The following is a 17,845-nucleotide window of genomic DNA, read 5'->3' as shown; positions in this document are numbered from 1 at the left end:
AAGGAGTCTTATTATCTTCCTTTCAAGTTTCAGCTGATAATGTTCAAAGCTCTTGTCCTCAATCCGCAAACCATTTGGATTGTAGTAGCAAACCCTCTGATTTTTCTGGCCCACTAGCAAAATATGGATTATATCATAATTCCTCAGTTGTACCAAGTCACTCTTTACTCCATAAAAAAAAGAAACCTGACAGACCTAAAAGTGAAAAGAAACTAGAATCATGTAAGTTAACAAAAGAGCTTTTGCTAGCTGACCTCATTGATGATGCGCCAAGAGATTCTTGTAAAAGTCAGCCGTCAGTCAGATTATCATCCACGGATGGTCTGGAAAGTCTGTTTTCAAAGAATCTAGGTGCTGATCTGTTTAGACCTCATGAATCGGAATGTGTTTCCAAAGATGATTCTGCATTCAAAGAAATACCAGATTTAAAATCCTTAATGATAAAGAGCACAACGCCTAGTAACTCTTTATGTATTCAGAATAATTCACTTCCTGCTATCCATAACATTCCAGTACAAAACAACTTAGGAAATTTAAATAGTCCTTTGCTCTTAACTAGCTCATTGGAAAATATAGCTCATGATAATTTAAATACTAGTAAAATGACTGAAGTTGGAAGTGTTTCTTCAGTTGAACAGAGTGCCAAGAATTACATTTTAAAAGATGACAGTCTGCAGTTTGCCGGGTGTGAAAGTCCATCCCTAGCTGAACTGTTTCAGGAACACAAAGAAAATAATCCAAGCCAGTGCTTTACTTTATCTGATCTTTGTAACCAGTCATCTGCCAGTTTCACAGATCTCAGTTTGGGATCTTTTCCCTTGTCAAGGCTAGCAAATCGGTATCCATCTTCGACTGGAATATCAGAGTTAACAGGATCTCTGTCATCTTTGGCATTTTGTAAAGCTTCTCCTACAAGAGACCTTGAGAATTTGTCACTTTCTGATTTGATTGCAGAAACAATTGATGTAGACAACTCTCAGTTTAAGAAGGATTCCTTTAAGCTCAGTGTATCTGAAATGAGTTCACCTGGAATAGATTCAAATATTGATCTTAGTGTCCTTATAAAAACCCCTGATTTTGTTCCAAAACATGTAGTAGACCAATCAGTTGCTCCAACATCAGGAACTAAAGTTTTAAATTCGAAGTTAGGGAAAAATTTCAATTCTGCTAAGGATAATAAGAGAACCAATAAAGGCTCTTTGACTAGGAACCCACCTTTTTCTCTCTCTTGGACCAAGGCTCTTGCTGCTAGACCTTCAGCTTTTGCTTCTACACTGTGTCTTCGTTACCCATTGAAAAGCTGCAAGCGACGCACCCTTGACCTCTATAAGACTTTTCTTTATAGTAGACAAGTTCAAGACATAAAGGACAAAGAAATAAGTCCTCTTATAGCAATAACACCATTTGACTTCAAATCAGCATCTCCTGATGACATTGTAAAAGCTAATCAGAAGAAAGCTTTCACTAGAGAATAGTAACAGGAGAACTTGATAACTGTTGTAGAGTTTTTGTTTTAATTTAAAATCTTTATAGGATTACTGTATATTATGGGATGAGAGTTGTGGTTTTATATTAAAATTGTCTTAAGTCAGTTGATAACTTTAGTTGATAATGTATTTTTGCACTGAAAAAAACTTTTTTTTACTATATTTTCTTTTAGTGATAACTGGCTTTATTTAAGTTGATAGCCTAAAGTGGGTGTATATGTTTACAAAATGCATATGGAAACTTGATATTGTGAAATCAAACCTCAGATATTTTTGTTTGAAGCACTCAACTTTATAAGTTTTTACAATGAGACCTTTTCTTTTGTAAAACATTTTTGTGCTTCATTCTTAAATGAAAATGCCACTTGGGATTATTCTAGTTTAGAGATAAAGATTTTTCTTCTGATATGTGGCATAGCATAGGTGAGACATAATTATATTTTAAAATATTAGTGATATCATTCCCATTCATTATTTTTCTGTAGGTGGATAAAATTTTTCTATTAGAAAATTTTAAAATCCCTGACTTTTAAGAATACTGTGGAGGTTGTTGAAATACATTTTTGATGATAATAAAATGAAAATCCTTTAAGGGACCATGTACATATTGAAGTTGGATTAGTACATAAATTATTTTTATACATTTTCGAAACCATTTGTCCTAAATGCACACTTTGAAATAAATATGTAGAAAGTGTTTTCAAGTATGGTTGCATGCTGTTTGAATAGATAATTTTATCAGATCTCTTTAGCTTTTTCTTATGTAAGTAATAAAATGTGTTTTCCTCTGATACTGACAGTGTATGTGCTACCATGACCAAGTTTCAGCAGTGTCAGACCAAATCAGAGCTCTTCTAGGCAGTAGAACAAGTATGTAATTCATCCCTGAAAGCAGTGGTCCTCAACTAGCGATCAGAATCGCTAGGGGAATTTTTTTCAGAACAGATGCCATGGCTTCAATCCAGACATGGTCAGTTAGTCTCAGAGGGATGACATTTTGGGACTGTGTATTTTTAAACAAGTCCCCAGGTGATTTTGATGTGTTACTTTTACTTGAGAACTATTGCCTTAGGGGAAGAAATCAATAGAATGGAAAGAATTACTAATGCTAAGGATAGCACCTGACCAATGTGAATTTATATTTTATAGTTTCTCGTAATCAGAAATACCAAGGAAAATTGCTAATTAGGAATTATAGTCTTGCATAAGAGGATGCTGATACTGTATCATTAGTATTTCTTGCATAAAAAAGTAGGATCTAAAATGTTATTTCTTAATGAAAATAAAATAGCTGGCCTTTTTCTAGTAAAGACCTACTTTCTCTGGCAGCTACTTCAGAGTGCTTTTTATAATTTTTCTTTTTTGTATTTCTTGTTTCAGTTTATTTTCAGAATGACATTCCAATATTTTTAGCTGTGTATGATGTTTTTATATCCACTGTTTTGGTGGGAAATCTTAAGCTAGAATTATGTTTTCCTTATTCTTGACCAAACACTTTTTTTTGTGATGACTTCAGGTTTTGTTTTTAATTGTGTATTTCAGTGTATATCATACTGATACTTACGAGATGATATAAATTAGGTTATATTTTATGGTCAGTTTTAAAGTTTAAATTACCCCAACTGCTGATTTTGTTTTCCTAGTCTTATACCTTGATGAAACATTTTAGTACTTTTGCAAAATTAGTGTATGACTCATCAACTAGATTTATATATGGGCCCTCTCCAACTTAGAAGTGAATTGTATTCTATGAGTTTGGAACTGACAGAATTCCTGATAGATTAAGTGTTAATGCAAGTGTACCCACTTTGCACGTGAATCCACAAATATTTATGTAACTCATATTAAAGTTGAACAGTGGTACTATTATTTTACCATCTTTTATAACAGATTTTCAAGTGGAAATGTAATACTTTTAAGCCATTAAAAGTAGATTTTGTAGTGAACTAGATTTCCCTTTGTTGGCTCATTAGGATTGTAACTACCATTTATAAGGTTATTTCTTTAGGGAAAATCCTATATTGCAGGATGATAGGAAAGGCAACAATTTTTAAATAGGTCTCCCTGCCATTGTCATGGCTCCTGGTCCATCAGGCAAGTACATGACATGTACTTGGCTTTGTTGAGTAAGGAATTGTCAGTCTCTGAGATTCAGAGAGTGAAGCCGAGAAGACCCTTTGCCCTTTCCACCCTTGGCCTTTGGCCCTTGATAAAGCGACCAGTGCCTGTTTATGGATACACCTCAGTGACGATGATTTGCTCGCACTAAATGCGTACTCTGCACCAACTGCCCGTTTTTGACTGCTGTTTGGTAGCTCAGGTATGCTAAGTGTTTTGATTTATTTTCCAATTCTAATACCAGTTTTGTAGTGCAAAGTCATTTTTATTTGCATTATGATCAAGTGCATTAAAATTTTACTTCAGGAATAGATATAATGTTGTAATTATGTTCTAAATGATACAAAATACAAAAGATATTTAAAATTACTAGTTTTGGTCACGTTTTTTGTCCTTAAATGATCTAATGTTCATGGATGTTTTGTCCTTTTGCATTCTCAAGTCTTTGGTTGGCTCTTTTGGTTATGATTCTTCTTTCCATTAATTGGCAAGAACTAGGGTTTCACTTCCTTACAGAACACTTTGCTTAACTTTTCTTTTTTGTTTTACCTTTTTCCTATTTCCAGTTTAATAATTGGCATTCCAACCTCCTTCCCTCCTTTGGCTTTTAATTCTTCTTTCTTGAACTTTCCTTTCAGCCTATTGTCTTCTCATATAAGTAGTAATAAATAGCCCAAGTGTGTTATATTTTGTTTTTAGTGTTCGGTGGGAGGTCATACAACTGATTTTCACATCAGAGATAAAACCAGTATAAAACTTTGTATGTAAAGGGAAGCACTGTTAAGATAAACACAGTTGAGAGAAAATAATGGGTTCGTATGTGATTATTTACCTTTTAAATTGATCCTGAATTTATATGTGGACCACTACAAATAAACAAGTGCACAGTTATACATGGAGGAAGAACTGTGTATCAACAAGTTTTTTTGTCTTGTATTCCTACAAGTATGTATTTGCTTATAGAGTCAGATTTGTAGTAGCCTAAAAATTGTTTTCTATTACTTGTGTGAACAAAGAGAATGTTGACTAAACAGGGAAGGATTGATAGTAATTTCTTTACTAGTTTTCTTTTAAAATTATATAAGACTCAGTATATGCAATTATACATTGTATTTTTAATTTTTAAGGTGTGAAAGATGTCATTTTGAGTGTATATATACATTTTTGTAAAAGCGACGTTGAAATAAATTACTATTCTGAGGTTCTCCAAAATCAAGTAAGAAAACAACACAGTTTATCTATAGGGATTTTTAGATAAGCTTGAGCCTTCAGAATGGAATTTTAATAATTTATGCTGAAGGTACTACTTTTATGTTCCTGTAAACAAATTAAGAAAAAGAAAAAGAACTACCTGTTTGTAAAGAATTTCCTCTAAGATATTTGCCACTTCAAATTCTTGCTTTCCAAAAGGTAAAATTTCGTATGTATTTACTTTTGAGGACTTAACATAGAAATCCTATTAAAGTATAGGTTATAACGAATATGGGTATTGTAATTGCAAGGATGGAAGTAGAAGGGGAAAGAATTGACAGAGTGCCCATTTCTGATGTTGACGTGCCTGGTTTATATTATATGACCGAAAGGGAAACATCACATCATTTTAGTTGCAAGAGATATCACAAGGTGAACAAAGCAATGATTGTTAACCTCAGATGGGAGGGGGGGTTGTGGGTACTTAAACACATAATTATATTGATTGTAGTGTGGTAGTTACATGTCTTGACACTCTCCAAAGCTGACATCTTTGCCCTCCTGATCTAAGCTGCTGCCTCCTCTGTTTCCTATTTTTCTTAGTAGTGTCTCTGTCTTCCAGTTGCTTAACCCAGAAACCTAGCTAACATCGTCCTTGATTTCTCTCCCTCATTTACTTACAATTGATTACCGGTCCTATTTTTTCTGCATTACAAATAAGTAAAAACATCTGTGTATATACAGTTGATTGTCGTTATTTGTGGTAGTTACATTGGATAAAATCACAAATTAGTGAACGCTGAGTGCAGTATGCCAACACTGACTTCTCAAATGCTGAAGCATTGCTCTTACAGGAAATACAGGGTTAGGTTCCTTTCATCTTCTGGTCACAACATTTTTGTCAGTATGTAACCTTACTTTATGTATCTATTAAAAGACATTTGTTTAAAATGTATTATTTACATATCATTAATTCATTAACATTGAACTCACAGCCAGTAGCTCTATAACTCAGGCCTGTACAAAGCTTATCGAACACATGGCTTTTATTTATAAGGCACGTCACAGCTGCCATGTACTTAGGAACGCTAGGCAGTGCTTTAGCACTACTCATGGGGACCATTTTAAACAGCAAAGTAGCCAACTAAAATCACAGTGTGAAAAATGTGACACGAAATAGATCATAAAAAGGATACTTGTTTATGGTGTAAGAGCCAAAACAAGAAGGCAGGGTATCACCTTTTGACCCAGCAGGGAATGTGCATGTTGGGTGACTCAGATTTTTTGCTTCTCTGCATTTGTCTGGGAGTGATTGCAAAAGTGCCATAAATAGTGATTTGGGGGTTACCAATAAACTTTAGTGAATAGGTGAATTTCTAAATATGGAAACCGTCAATAATGAGGAGGCATTGTACATTTTTTGAACCCACTGTTCTCCATCGTTACTGCCAGTTTACCTCTTAAAAGGCCATTAGTTTTGAGCAAAATTACTGAAAAATGAACTGGTTTCTTTACCTCTCATTTTATTTTGCCCAAAACACTTTCTACATTACAACCAGAGTAACTTTTCTAGCTCTAACATTCTGTCCTCTGTATAAACCTTTTAAATTATTTTATAAGACTTTTTCTGAATTTGTTTCTGTTTTGTGCGCCCTCTCTCCCTTCCCTCCCCCCTCCCCCCCCCCCCCCCAGAACAAACCTACCTGAGTTTCCTCTGCTTCTGTATAGTGCTTTGCCCCTACCACCACCCCCATTTCTCCTGGCTGATCATCCTTCATGTTGTAGTTTATATATCACTTCACTCCCAGTCCTGGGGAGGGGAACCTTCGTAGGCACCCTAGTTCATTGCATTCCTTTTATTACCTCTCCATGTAAAATTATACCCCTCTGTACATATAGTCCCTTTCCCTTGTAGTCCTGTTGAATTGTCCCTCACAGCACTTAAATCATCTGACATTGTGTGTGCGTACAGAGTTATTTTTATTACCTGTCTCCCTACTGCTCCCCATGGCCCCCACGCAGCTTCTATGGGGGCAGGTATTTTATGTGTTCACTGATGTCTCTTCAGCTTAGAGTATGTCTGGCACATAAATGTAGACAAGGGTTTAAAGTAGAAAGTGAGTCTCACTCCCACAGTCTTGTTCCCTACAGGAAGCTGTAAATAAATCTGTAAACAAATCGTTTCTTTTGTATTATTCTTCTAGAAACTTTACTTGCATATCACTATGTGAACCTGCATGTATATATTTAGACAAATGGGAAGGTGCTGTAACACTTCTCTATCTGTACCAGTTGTCAAAGCCTTTTGCAGACTTTACTGTTTATACAGAGATCAATCTCATTCTTTTCAGAAGCTGTGTAGGATTTCTTAATGTGGTTGTACATTAAATAGCCCTTGTTGATAAACATTTTAAGTGTTTTCAGTTGCTATCACTAATGACCCCAAAATGAACACCCTACATTTTTAGAAGTTGAATTTCTAGGCCAAAAAATATATACTTTAAATTTTTGATAGATGCTGCCTAATTATCTTTAACAGAGATTGTACTAATTTCCTTTCTCACAGGTTTCTGAGTATTTCTGTGTAGATTCTCACAGATATGGTTATTACTGTTTCTGGTATTACACCAACCTGATAATTAGAAAATATTTTTTTTCATTTATTTATATGTTTTTAATAGAGTGAGGCTAACTGCTTTATCGTATATTTATATCTATTTGTATTTCTTTTTCTTGGAACTGTCTACTTTTAATCTTTACCCATTTTTCTGCTCGTTGTCTTTCATAATGACTTTTTGTGTGTGTATATATACAATGTATGTATTGTATATATATGTGTACATGTACTTAAAAGTAAAAAAAACATTAGTCCTTTGTTGTATGCCTGGAAAATACTGTTTTCTGATTACCAGCTTGTTATTTTTATAAGATAGAATTTTGATTTTCGTGTATTGAAATGCGTCAATCTTTTCTCTTAAAGGTTTTTGTTTGAAAGTTCCGTTCCAGCAAAAGATAATTTTTTAAAAAATCATTCATTTTTTCTAATACATTTGACAGATTTTCTTTTCTGTTCTGTTCTTTTCTTTTTCTTTTCTAATACCTTTTACTCTTTGATCTAGCTGCCATTACGGAGGAAGCTAGGAATGCAGTTTATTCACCAGCATCTTTTGTCTTTCCAGCAGTTGGATTTGTCACAGTACCTTTTGTTTAATTACATGTCCCTTTTCTCTTTTAACCTGATTTGAACCTGCCGTCTTTGACATACACTAAATTCTTTCCTATCTCTCTATATTTTGGGACTCTGTACTCTTCCATTTCTTCGTCTTGTTTTATGCCAGTACCAGATCGTTAGTTACCGTGGTAATTCTTACACAATTTTGATTTGGTTTTAATGTTTGTAGGCTATCTTGTTTCTTCTTTCCTTTTTCGTAGTTTTCCTGAGTTACCTCTCTTGGTTTTTTTTTTTTCCACATGAGCTTTAGAAACAAGCTGGTCAAATTATCTGGGGGAAAAAAATCCAGTTCTAATTTTTATTGAGATATTTAGTGTTTTCAAAAATGTTTGGAGAAAATATATTGTCTTTATCAAAGGCAAAAGGCTTTAGACATTACATTATTAAACATTAAACATTATAATTTTAATAGATTTTCTAGTAGACTTATAATATGGAACAATCCTAGTTGATCATGGTAGTTTATTCTTTTAATATGATGGATTTTATTTGCTAATATTCTGTTGATGGTTATTCTATCTATTCGCAAATTTAATTTATACTTGTGTATATGTGTGTGTTCTTTCAGGTTTTGATTTCTCTTTGTGATGCTTTTTTTTTTTTTTTTTAATTTTTTAAATGTTTATTTTTGAGAGAGAGCAAGCATGAGCAGGGGAGGGCAGAGAGAGGGGAAACAGGATCCAAAGTGGGTTCGGCAGAGCCTGATGTTGGGCTCAAACTCAAAAGTGGAGGTCATGACTTGAGCCTAAGTCAGTCGCTTAACCAACTGAGCCACCCAGGCGTCCCTCTTTGTGATGCTTTTATAGAGAAGAGTTTTTCTTTACCCTTAAGTAATTTAAAGAGCATTGAAATTATTTGTGTCATCAAGGGATTTATCTTTTTCAATAGAGAAATGTTCTAGAGTCAGTTTGAATGTTTTATTTTTCTTAGAAAACCATCCATTTCATTCAGGTGTATTTGTTTAGCATTATAGCAAACATTGTCATTATTTTTTTAGATTCTTTTATATTTAGTTAAATCTCCATTCTTCTTCTTATTTATTTATTTTTTTTTAGTTTTATTTAAGTAATCTCTATGCCCTACATGGGGCTGGAACTTATGACCCCAAGATCAAGAGTTGATGCTCTTCCGACTGAACCAGCCAGGTGCCCCAATATCCATTTTTATTTTTTTATTAAAAAAAATTTTTTTTAATGTTTATTTTTGAGAGAGAGAGAGAGAGAGAGAGAGAGCACTAGTGGGGGAAGGGTAGAGAGGGAAACAGGGGATCTGAAACGGGCTCCACTTGGACAACGGTGAGCCCAATATAGGACTCGAACTCACGAACTATGAGATCAGGACCTGAGCCAAAGTCAGAGGCTCAACTGGTTGAGTCACCCAGGTGCCCCTCCATTTTTATTTTGTTTTCTCCCCTCTACTTTCTTCTTCCCCTCTGCCAGCTTTGTTTTCTTTTGATTTTATTACTTTTAATTTGTTTCATTCTCCAAAGATTGGCTCTTGGATTAATAATTAGTTCTACTGGTATATTTTTTCATTAGTTTGTGAGTAATCTGTTTATTATCTAATCTGTTTTCCATTTTTTTCTCTGCCTTTCTGAGTGGAACATTTAATTTAACTTAAGTGCATTTTCAATTCTTTATTATAGAAGTTAATTTTAATTTATGAGATTGCAAACACAGAAAAATTAAGAAAATAATATAACAGATACTCATGGACCCACCATTTAGTTGCAGATCTCTCTGTTGCGCGAAATAAATTGTTAGATTGGAGTCCTAGCTCCACCTTTTCCTTGTTTCTCCCCACTGCTTTGTAGTTGATACGCATTGTTTACATTCTGTCTTATTTACCTAAGTCTCTGTAGTTCTATTTTTCCTGTGGATACTATATTTGCTCATGGGTTCTTTTAGAATCATTGTTATTTTCTGGGTTCCTTTAGAGTTACTGTTATTTTCTGGATAATTCACAATTTTTATTTTGATTTCCTTTTTAAGCCAAGAATCTGAAAGTCTTAAAATTTCCAGGTTATTGTGGGAGTTTCATTATTTTTGTTAAGATTACTGATTTCACTGTACTGTTAGAGAATGTGGTCTGTGCCCTTAGAAGTTTACTGAGGTGTTTTTTTTTTTTTTTTTTTTTTTTTTTTTGAGGCCCAGTGTAGTTTTAGAATGGTTTCATAGGCACTTGCCAAGAATATGAATTCTGTCTGAAGAATACAAAATATGATACATTTCTGTCAGTTACTTTTTAAATTGTTAGAGGGTTCAGTGGGCTGACTTAAAATCTGTTTCCTTAATTGTAGGCTGAGAGAGAGGTAAGTTAAAATATAATATCCTTCCATTTTATTTCATCTTATTACTTACAGATTTTACCTTATGCCTTTTGATATGTAAAGATACATGATCTTTCTGTGGATTTGAAGTTTTCGTTAATGTAAAGTTCCTTTCTGATTTGTTTTATGCTTTTTGACTTAAATTCAATTTGCTTAATGTCATGATTGCTTTCCCTAAATTGGACTTGTTCATCCTTTTACTTTCAGTGTTTTGAGTCACTTTGGTTATTTGTGCCTCCTGTAGATATAATTGCGTTTGTCAGAGTCAAAGGATAGGCTAGGTATAATACCTTCTGTGATACATGGTCTGTATTTTGACCTGCTGTGTACTGTTTGGTAACTTGGAGATTTGTACTATCTTTGTAACATAGTAACATACTTTAATTTGCCAGCACTAAGAAATAGGTTGATCTCTCATTATGGAAGATGAAGAAATTAATTTATACTTCATCCCCTCCCTATTTCTCATAATTTTTGTTGATATTTTAAGTTCTTAGTTAAAATATTTACCTTTATACCTTTTATGTTGACATTTCTATTAACTGAACTATTAACTTTAAACAGTTAATTTAATGAGTCCTGGATTTAAAAGTTGAGCTCATCAAAGTTACAGTTTCTTATACTTGCCCCCTCTCTCTTTTTGTCCTGTATTTTTAGTCGTATTATTTATTGCCAAGATGTATAGCATTTTTATTTTATTCTGTACTCAAAGCTTCCTTACTTTCAAAACAACTATAGTTCATTTTAAAATAGCATTTTCATGATTAGGCTTCTATTTGTCTCATTTCACTGTGACATCTGGTTTGACCGCTCACCCATCCCCTCCTTGCAAAATATACATGTGTGAAATATTTCCCAAGTTGTTGAATATTTGAAAGGGATTCTGTGGGCCTATATTTGCATGACCAGTTGACAGGTCATGGTTTTAGGTCCCTCTTGCTTTTGTGGAGGGCTTTGCAGATACTGGTGTACTGCTCTCTATTATTGTATGTTGCTAGCTAGTCTGATTATGCTGCGTTTAATGTGGCTTTTATTTCTCTAGTGTTACTCCCCGGCCCGCATTTCTCTGGAGTTCTGCTGGCTTACTTTCCAACTTTTTCTCCTGGTGTTTTTATCATTTTCTCTTTTGTCCTTAGTTCTCTTTCTACCCTCCCCACACCGGCCCCATGTATGCGTTTTGGGAGAAAAATAGGGTAGAAAGTGTATAATTTGTCTTAGAGCATTTGATCATATTAAACACCCTCTTTTCAGCTGTAAAACTAGACTGATTTGAGAGGCTTGTCAGTAAGGCAGACTAGCAAAGGTTTAAATGCTTAGGTATAATGATTCCACTATCCATATCAGCCTGACTTAATCATGACATAACACTGAACAGTGTAGAGAGAAATTTCTTCTATTTCTCATTTAGAGAATTTTTCAGTGTTTTTGTACTTTTGGAATTTTGGATTGAGAACTTAATACCTATGTGAAAATTAGCCTTTTATTATGGCATAATTAACTAGAACTCTGATGTCTAAAATAGTGCATTAAATGTCCATGTGTCTCCTTAATTTAGATAACATTTTAGTTCATTTTGTTAGCATATGCAAAATGGAAAATCAATAGCAAATACAAATAATCTTTGAACAGGTTATTGTGTACTTTTGTTATGCATTCATGAGCGGACTGCTAAAAGAACATATATTTAGGCAGTAAAATCCTGGGACAATCTTGTAGTTTTCTGATGGTGTTTTCCTTGCCACTTAAACCTACCAAAGGAGAAGATACTCCCCAAACTGAGTAACACAGACTATTTTTTTTAAACAAAAACATCCAGAAATTGAAATACATGTAGTATTGTTTGAAAGGAAAGTTCTTGGCAGAAAAAGTCTTACTATTTATGTTTATAATTGTATAGTCAACCTAACTTGGAAGAAAGTAATTTCCCACACAATGGATATTATTGTGTGAGGTGAGGTTTAATTCTTGATTGCTTTGGAGGCTTTTTCTAACATTGGGTTTATTTTGATTCTTGAAAAATAGTTGACCTAAAAAAAAGTAAGTATTAAGAAAAATAGTTGGTCTGCAAATCTGGAAAAGGAATCTTATGTAATCTAAATTTAACATTTTTTATAGTTCTTGAAATTGATACTGCTATCACCTTACAAGTAAAGTGGCCAATAATTATTTAAATTAATCAGATCATTAAGAGAACTTATTGTTGAGGGGGACCTGGGTGGCTCAGTCGGTTAAGTGTCCAACTTTGGCTCAGGTCATGATCTTACAGCGCATGGGTTCAAGCTCCACATCAGACTCTGCTGACAGCCCAGAGCCTGGAACTTGCTTCAGATTCTGTGTCTTCCTCTCTTTCTTCCCCTTACCCACTTGTGCTCTGTGTTTCTCTCTCAAAAATAAACATTGGAAAAAAAAAAAAAAAAGAACTGTTTAAAAGTTTTGGAGACTTTGGAGAAATATATTTTAATAGTATACTTTACAGTTGAGCTATTTTGGTAAGGTTTGTCTTAATATTGGCTTGCTCATACTGTTTAGAAATCTATTCATTTTCCTTTCCCTTTGAATTTCATCTTGTTTTCCCTTCATTTAGAAAATAAACTCTAATTGTACATACTGAGGATATAGTTATTTTCTGTATCTTATTATTTTCTTAATAAGTCAATTAAGCAATCTTCATATATATAGTATATCTGTATTCTATTTGAATGTCTGAAATATTATAAGTATGCACATAATGATTTTCATATTCTTGAGTCTTAATGGTAGGTTGTTCACTAGAGAAGGTGTAGGGAATTGAAAAAAAGATAAAATTGTGAGAGTTGTAAATGCTTGCAACAAGATCATTTCTATTTCTTTATTGTGTTTTGTTTGTCTCTTAAACATCACCCAATGAAATGGAAGAGCAAATGACATGAGAGTTTTAGGAGGAGATGCCACCCTTCTTTCTTCTCAGGTAGAGCGTGTTGTGAGATTTTAACATGTCCTGGAAATAAATCCCAGTATTAATTTGAAAAGTCTATATTACAGTGAAAAATTGTTAATATGAGAACACTTCTAAACACTTCTAAACATGAACTTTTAGTAAAGTGCTTAAAATATATTTCATTTTACTTTAATCCTTTTTTGTAAGGAGTTTAAAGTAGGCATATTTAATATTTTTGATGTCCCCTGTAAAATACCTTTCTCTTTGAAAAATTTTTTTCACTAATTTATCACTCAGTAATTTTATTCAAGCAATTAGAAGTATTTTATACTTGTACAGAAAACTTCAGAGTTCATTGACTTTCTGCTTTAAAATTATGTGGGCTTTTGAAAGGAAGTGGTTTATTTCACTGAAAAAACTCATCTGGTTCAGAACGTTCTCAGATGGGTCTTAAGATTCTCTTTGTATGTACACCTACACTGGAAAAACTTAAACACTAATTGCTTAATTTAAAAATAATTTGCTTTAACCTCTCAAAACAGCTTATCTTTTTCTTGCTAGAGCCAGTACCATATAAGAATTGCATGAATGCCAAATACAGAGTTTTCTTTTAGGCTTGATTACTTTTTTTTTTTTTAACCATAGAAATTATAATCTGATTATAGCTATATAATTTCATGTTTCATTCCAAGGCAATTATAAGTTCTTTTGGTATATTTTGAGTGCTTTGTGTACATACTAAGCATTGTTAAGTAGTTCAACAAGGAATAGAGTGGAAGCAAATGACAACATTCATTTATTTCATACTCACTTTTTATCAGAAAAACATGTGGTAGCCATTGGAGACCTAGATGGAGGTCACAGACTTTCCTGTAGAGCTTTATAGTAGCCCCTGAGGGCTACATATGATTTACTGGAAACACCATATGTAGCCAGGTGCTTTCCCTCTGAACATGTTACCTGTTTCTTTTTCTTGGCTGTATGTAGTGTTCTGTCTGGGAGCTGCTACCTCTCAAGAAACGATAGGGAATAGAATATATTGAAATGTAAACTGTGTTTCAGGCTTTGTATGTATTGTATTTAGTCATTCGGAGAACCTGTGAGTTAGGTGGAAGAAGCTGAGGCTTATATTAAATAAATAAATTGACTTCTTTCACATGGGTGTTAAGAGGTAAATTGTAACTCAAATGGAGTTTTTTTGAACTCCAGTGCCCTTTTCATTGTTACATAGTACTTGCAGCAAACTTTTATATTGTAAAATTTAACCTTGTTTGGTATTTGTTGATAAATATCTTAAGGATAAAATTAAATCCCTTGCCAGGGAAACCAGTTTTATCATTAGTGAGGTATTCAAAAATTACTTTCAAGCATTTTTTTTTTTTTTGATAGTATTAACTTGGCAAGAGACTTGGCCTTCATGTATAGAGAATTGGTATCAATTTCCAAGTCCTTGCAAATGAGCAATCCTAAGAAATGAAGTCCTTTTCTAGTTTATTTAATTTAGAACTACTTTGTGGTCTTCCATTTCTTGAGCAACAGTTTGGTTTGGTTTTAAGTCTTAAAAAATTTAATTTTTTTTTTTTTAATAGTTGATAGCTTGGTACCATTTTAAGGCAAAAGCTTAAATAAATAATAGTGTTTATTGAGTAAAACTAGAAAATTCAAATGAACCAATGGAAGAAAAAACATGTACCTTAATCCTGTTATTCAGAATTTAGAACTATAGCATTTTGATGCATTTGAGCAATAATAGTAGACAATATTAATGAACACATATGACAGATATTGTACTAAACATTGTCTTTAATCTGTTATCTCCTTTAATATTCAATAATCATAAAGAGGAGGGATTATTTTTATCCTAGTTTTACAGTTGAAGGATCTGAAGCTCAAAAATGGCTAAACTTCTTGTCCTAGGCCACAAAACTAGTACATGGTGAAACCAGCATACAGAATAAGATGCCTCTAATACCAATATCCTTCTTCTTATACATTGTGTACCTATTTCTATATATATGGAGAATATTAGTTTTTTTTTTAAATGGGACCACACATCACTTTTTAAATCTGTTGTAATTTTGTCATGTACTACGTACTTTAAAAGTTTCTTAAAAGTTTGTTTAATTTTATTTGTAATTGTGGTAAAATACATATAACATGAAGTTTACCATATTGACTACTGTTTTATATGCACTCCCATGTTTACTCACAATAACCAGGATATGGAACCATTATTCACAGTAACCAAGATACGGAAGCAACTGTATTAACCATTTTTTAAGTGTGTAGTTCAGTAGTGTTAAGTATATTCACAGTGTTTTGCAGCCGATCTCCAGAACTTTTTCATCTTGCAAAACTGAAACTCTATACTCATAACACCTCTCCATTTTCCCCTGCCTCTACCCCTAACAGCTATCCATAGACCTTTATTGTATGCCAACAATTATTAACATAATACTGTTATTTAATCAGACACTTTGCAAACTTAAGTTTTTTAGTTGATTATTCCAGAAAATGCTACAGTAAATATTTTGTACATTTGTGTGTTTTTTCAATTATTTGATAAAAGATATTTGTAGAGTAGTATTGGGTAGAGTAACTGGTTAAAAAGGTATGGGCATTTTTAATGCAATTTTAAAGCAATTGGATGGATTGTGCTAATTTACTCTTACAGTTAATTGTTATTCATAATAGCATTTGTAACATTTTATAAAGGATAATTCTATTTCAGTGATGGATTTTGTATTTGTATTGAAGTTTTCATTCATTAATAGAGTGGATAAGCATCAAAGGTGGTGACTTTTTTATGTCATTTTTGGGTGGCTTGTTGAGGTGACAGTCACCTACGTATTCCTGAAAATTGTATCTGTGTGCTGCACTGTGTGTGCTGTTACAGAGGTTGGTATTGTCTAAAATACCAGTTACTCATGAGAAAATGGTACCTAACTTAGAAGTTTCTATAAAGAAGTAAAATAACGTATGTGATGCTGTTGGCACAGTGTCTGGCATGTAGAAAGTGCTCAACAAGTGATAACTGAACTTAGTTCAAAGAAATAAAGTGCTCTTTTACTACCAACTAAGGAACAGGTGCAGTTAAAACATGATTATATTAAAGTGTAATGCATTAGGGTGCTTATTAAATGAGTCTTGACTTTCTGAGGCCTTTTTTAGTCATTCATGATGTTTTCTTGTAAGCCCCACATGGCTCTTCTCCCCACTTAGCCATTTTTAGATTCGATTCTTCCATGTATTTATTTATTTCCACATAATATATAAAAATAGACACTCATACAGGGGTTTTTCATTAATGTTTTATTAAAAAATACTATAATTTCACATTCTTATAATCCATTGTCAACTAGAATATTTTCAACTTATTCAACTTTTGGTGATTACATAATATTCCATGATAATGTTATACTACAATTTATTAAAAATTTACCATATTAAAGGACATACATTTTATTTCCAATTTTTGCTTTTATGAACAGCACTGCTTGTAGAACATCTATGTATATATATCCTTACAATCTAGGGCTTTTGATTTATGAGATTGATTTCCTGTAATGGGATTACTGTGTTGAAAGGCGTATTGTTTGCTTTAAATAGATATGGCCAGTGCTTTATGAAAGTTATGGTTCATCCCTTCTCCAGCAGTAGGTATCATTACTTTTCTTGATTTTGGACAGTCTGGCAAGTGAGAAACTGATGTGTCATTGCTACTTTAATTTGCATTTTTTGTGATCATTAGTGAAATCGAGTATGTTCATATATTCATTTGTTATTTGAACTTGTTCTGTGGATTGCTAATTGTATCCTTTGCCCATTTTTAATTAGGCTGTCTTTTCCTTATTAATTTGAAGTCTTTATATTATTGATACCAATTAAAAGTGGTTATTGGAGTATAGTGGACATACAGTGTGTTAGCTTCAAGTGTCCAGTATAATGACCGACAGTTCTATATGTTACTCAGTACTCACCGTGATAAGTGTCATCAGCATCTGTCACCATGTGATATTAGTAACTTTATTCTCTGTATTGTGCTTTTCATCTCTATGACTTGTTTATTTTATAACTGGAAGTTTGCACCTCTTCATCCTCTTCACCTGTTTCACTTATCCACCACCCACCTTCCCTATGGCAGCCTTTGTATTTAAGAGTCTTTTTTTGTTTGTTCATTTGTTTTTTAGATTCCACACGTAAGTGAAAACATGTCTTTTCTCCTACTTCGTTCACTTAGCATAACATTCTCTAGGTCTATCCATATTGTTGCGAATAGCAAGATTTCATTCTCTTATTATGGTTGAGTATTATTCTGTTTGTGTGTGTGTGTATATTTGTGTGTATGTCACATCTTCTTTATCCATTCATCTATTGATGGATACTTGGGTTGTTTCCATGTCTTGGCTGTTGTAAATAATGGTGCAGTAAGCATCATTTTGCATAAATCTTTTCAAGTTGATGTTTTTGTTTTCTTTGAGTAAATACCTGGTAGTGGAATTACTGTCTCATGTGGTATTTCTATTTTTAATTTTTTGAGGAGCCTCCGTACTGTTTTCCACAGTGGTTGC

At 33.2% G+C, this 17,845-nt stretch overlaps 1 protein-coding gene across 4 annotated transcripts in view; it reads left to right on the top strand.

The window, feature by feature from the left end:
* Positions 1–17,845, top strand: part of HBS1L (HBS1 like translational GTPase) — an 87,790-nt gene that overhangs the window by 15,921 nt on the left and 54,024 nt on the right. Inside the window, exon 5 of one of the 4 annotated variants that reach the window (XM_058735356.1) lies at positions 4–2,191. The exons of 2 other annotated variants lie outside the window; for them this stretch is intronic. In XM_058735356.1, the coding sequence (XP_058591339.1) occupies positions 4–1,475 (1,472 nt within the window). In that variant the 3' untranslated portion in view covers positions 1,476–2,191. Of the gene's footprint in view, positions 1–3; positions 2,192–17,845 lie in introns of those variants that run through there. One more of the 4 variants, XM_058735358.1, reaches the window with a different exon arrangement.

This window comes from Neofelis nebulosa, chromosome 6 (assembly GCF_028018385.1).
Source record: "Neofelis nebulosa isolate mNeoNeb1 chromosome 6, mNeoNeb1.pri, whole genome shotgun sequence".
Lineage (NCBI taxonomy): Eukaryota > Metazoa > Chordata > Mammalia > Carnivora > Felidae > Neofelis > Neofelis nebulosa.
This window is presented reverse-complemented; position numbering and strand designations above follow the sequence as displayed.